The sequence below is a fragment of the Arachis ipaensis genome, chromosome B08, assembly GCF_000816755.2.
Source record: "Arachis ipaensis cultivar K30076 chromosome B08, Araip1.1, whole genome shotgun sequence".
Classification (NCBI taxonomy): Eukaryota; Viridiplantae; Streptophyta; class Magnoliopsida; order Fabales; family Fabaceae; genus Arachis; species Arachis ipaensis.
This window is the reverse complement of record NC_029792.2, coordinates 22,482,538-22,485,239: the sequence shown is the minus strand read 5'-3', so window position 1 is coordinate 22,485,239 and position 2,702 is coordinate 22,482,538. Positions and strand designations below refer to the sequence as shown.

Below are 2,702 nucleotides of genomic sequence, written 5' to 3'. Positions count from 1 at the left end.
AAAGCAGATTTGAAATTTTCATACTAATTCATATGTATACTTTTGTTCTTTTCAGACATTGATTTTATCTAAGAATCAAATTAAAGACTGGCCAGGTTCAATTCTTAAGTCACTTTCTAGTTTGTCATGTCTGAAGCTGGACAACAATCCTCTGAGGCAGGTAATGACTAATGATTTGGGAGCTTTTCTCTTCTTTTATCCCGTGAAATGAATAATGATATCAACATGTGTATATAACCATTGCAAAAAGTAATGCCTTATAAATTATTAAGATGGTTTTTCCAATAGAAAAAGTGTGTATAAATAATTTTGTTTCTCACTGGTGGCAATTACTATTTTGGTATTCTGCATTTCTCTGCCTACAGATAAGATAAATTAGAAAGTAAGACAGTATATGTTTTTGTTCCTTTATAGTTGGTCATTTCCAAGTTAATGTTTTTCTCTGGTATTAAACTGTGTCGGTGACCTGCTGTATGTAAAATAAACTTTTGTGTGCATATGATTTATCCTGTGTTTAAAATTCCAATTAGAAGAGTAATATCCTGACCCAAGTCTGCAATTTGATTATAGATACCATCAGATGGTTTTGAAGCGGTGCCTATGCTTCAGATCCTGGATCTCAGTGGTAATGCAGCTTCATTAGTTGATGGACCTTCATTTTCTTGTTTGACACACCTTAAAGAGCTTTACATGAGGTTGGTTATTTGAATCTTATGATTTGCATTAGATCAATTAGACTATCATATGTACATAATTTCACTTTCAAATAACTTTATATTTTTGGGATCTTATGATTAACTTTCACACCACAAAATAACAGGAGAATGCAGCTCGGTGAGTTCCCATCAGATATACTGAAGTTGCATCAACTACAGATCCTTGATTTGAAACAGAATTCCCTTCAGTCAATTCCTGTGGTATTTTTTTTCTCTCTCCATAGAGAACAAGAAGCAGGCGTTTCTAATTTCTATGCATATCATTTATTTTTTCATTTTCCCCCTTTCTTTCAGGGGATAAAAGATCTCACTTCTCTCAAGGAGCTTGATTTATCTGATAACAACATCTCAGCCCTTCCACCTGAGTTGGTGAGAAACAAATACTGGATCTTGCTGGTTTTTCATTTAGTTGACTTAATTTCATATCTTTATTGCAACTGTAGTAGTTCATTCACACAACTGAAAACTGAGGAATTTCTTGAAACCTGAATGTTGGGCATGTAAAACTAATAGCCAGAAAAGATAAGATAAATACAGAAACAACCATGCTTTTCATCTCTGGGTGGTATGACTGGTGTCTGCTATATTGTAACATAAAAAAATGAAAATAAATATATCATTTTGAACATCAGCATTTGTGAAACTCATGGCTTGTCCACAATTCATTACATTATTTTGGGAAATTGATTTGATCAGGGTTTGCTGGAGCCAAGCCTTCAAGCATTGAGACTTGATGGGAATCCACTCAGAAGGTAACTTTCTTGTAGCCCAACCTTTTTCATATGCTTTCACAAAATATAGATTTTTTTTGTTTTCACAATTTTCAAGATTCTATAAATGATTTTCACATCTTTTTATGTAATTGACTGTTGAATGCATAGTGGTTTACTCGAAAAATCACTGTCAAGAAGTATGATACTCCTTAAGCGGATGGAGCTTCAATGACAAATTTTATTATGCTTTTATATGGTTTGAAAGATTAGATTTTACTTGACCAAATTTACTTCTTCATAAGGCAGAAAAATGCCATGCGTTCTAGAAAAGCAGACAGGCGAGGAGGAGATATAGAATGCGTTAAATCCAAATTGAATCAGTAACCTTGATTAATGAAATGTTTAAGATCTTTTCTCTTTTTCTTTTTTAAAATGTGATTTTTGGTCTCTCAAACGGGACAGCAACGGTTGGCCAGTGGCCACTCTGATTAATAACATGCCAAAGGAAAAAGATAAAAGAAGAGGAAGAAGTTAATAATATGAATGAGTTAGCTTGATCATTTATTTAGCAGCCTAGAAGATGTCAGATAAGTTACCCAGTGAAAGAAAGGAACAAAGCATATAATTATCCAGTTATACTTGTGTATTATTAATGTATGGTAGATCATATCCTGTATTAATAAATTTTCTGAACTTGTTTCAGCATTCGGAGGACTGTCTTGGATAAAGGAACTAAAGCTGTTCTGAATTATTTGAAGGACAAACTACCGGAGCAATAATTTTATTATTTAATTTATTTTTGGTTTTGAGTGTGCTTCTACCTTTGGGGCCTTTTTCCGGCCAGGGTATGTTTGTTGTATAACTCGTAAAAGTAATTTATATCTGTGTTCGACTTTATTTTTGTGGGAGGAAAAAGTTGTAGAATAGTTGACTTTTGTTGTAAAATAAATACTGCAGTTTGTGCCATATGAGCTTACAGTTAATTCGTTACATTTAAATTACGTTTCTTGTTCTTAAAAGAATTTGTTAAACCAAAAATTAGAGAGAAAAAAAAAATCAATCCTACAAGTATTTATTAATTATTATTCATTCCTATAAGTAGTTATTTCTCTAACTATTATCCTAATGTATTTTTTAATATATGATAATATAAATACATGAGATATATTCCTTTGTCAAAGCATATAGTAAGATAAAATATAAGATAATGAAATACTTTCATATAATAAAATATAAAGACTTTTTGACACCTAGCATCTAAATGATGCCAATA

General features: G+C 31.8%; 1 protein-coding gene across 1 annotated transcript in view; it reads left to right on the top strand.

The window, feature by feature from the left end:
* LOC107613627 (plant intracellular Ras-group-related LRR protein 6) overlaps positions 1-2,448 on the top strand; it is a 7,228-nt gene extending 4,780 nt beyond the window's left edge. The window contains exons 16-21 of the mRNA XM_016315719.2: positions 56-160; positions 571-695; positions 821-917; positions 1,011-1,085; positions 1,413-1,468; positions 2,133-2,448. Coding sequence (XP_016171205.1) covers positions 56-160; positions 571-695; positions 821-917; positions 1,011-1,085; positions 1,413-1,468; positions 2,133-2,208 — 534 coding nt within the window. The 3' untranslated portion in view covers positions 2,209-2,448. The remainder of the gene's footprint in view (positions 1-55; positions 161-570; positions 696-820; positions 918-1,010; positions 1,086-1,412; positions 1,469-2,132) is intronic.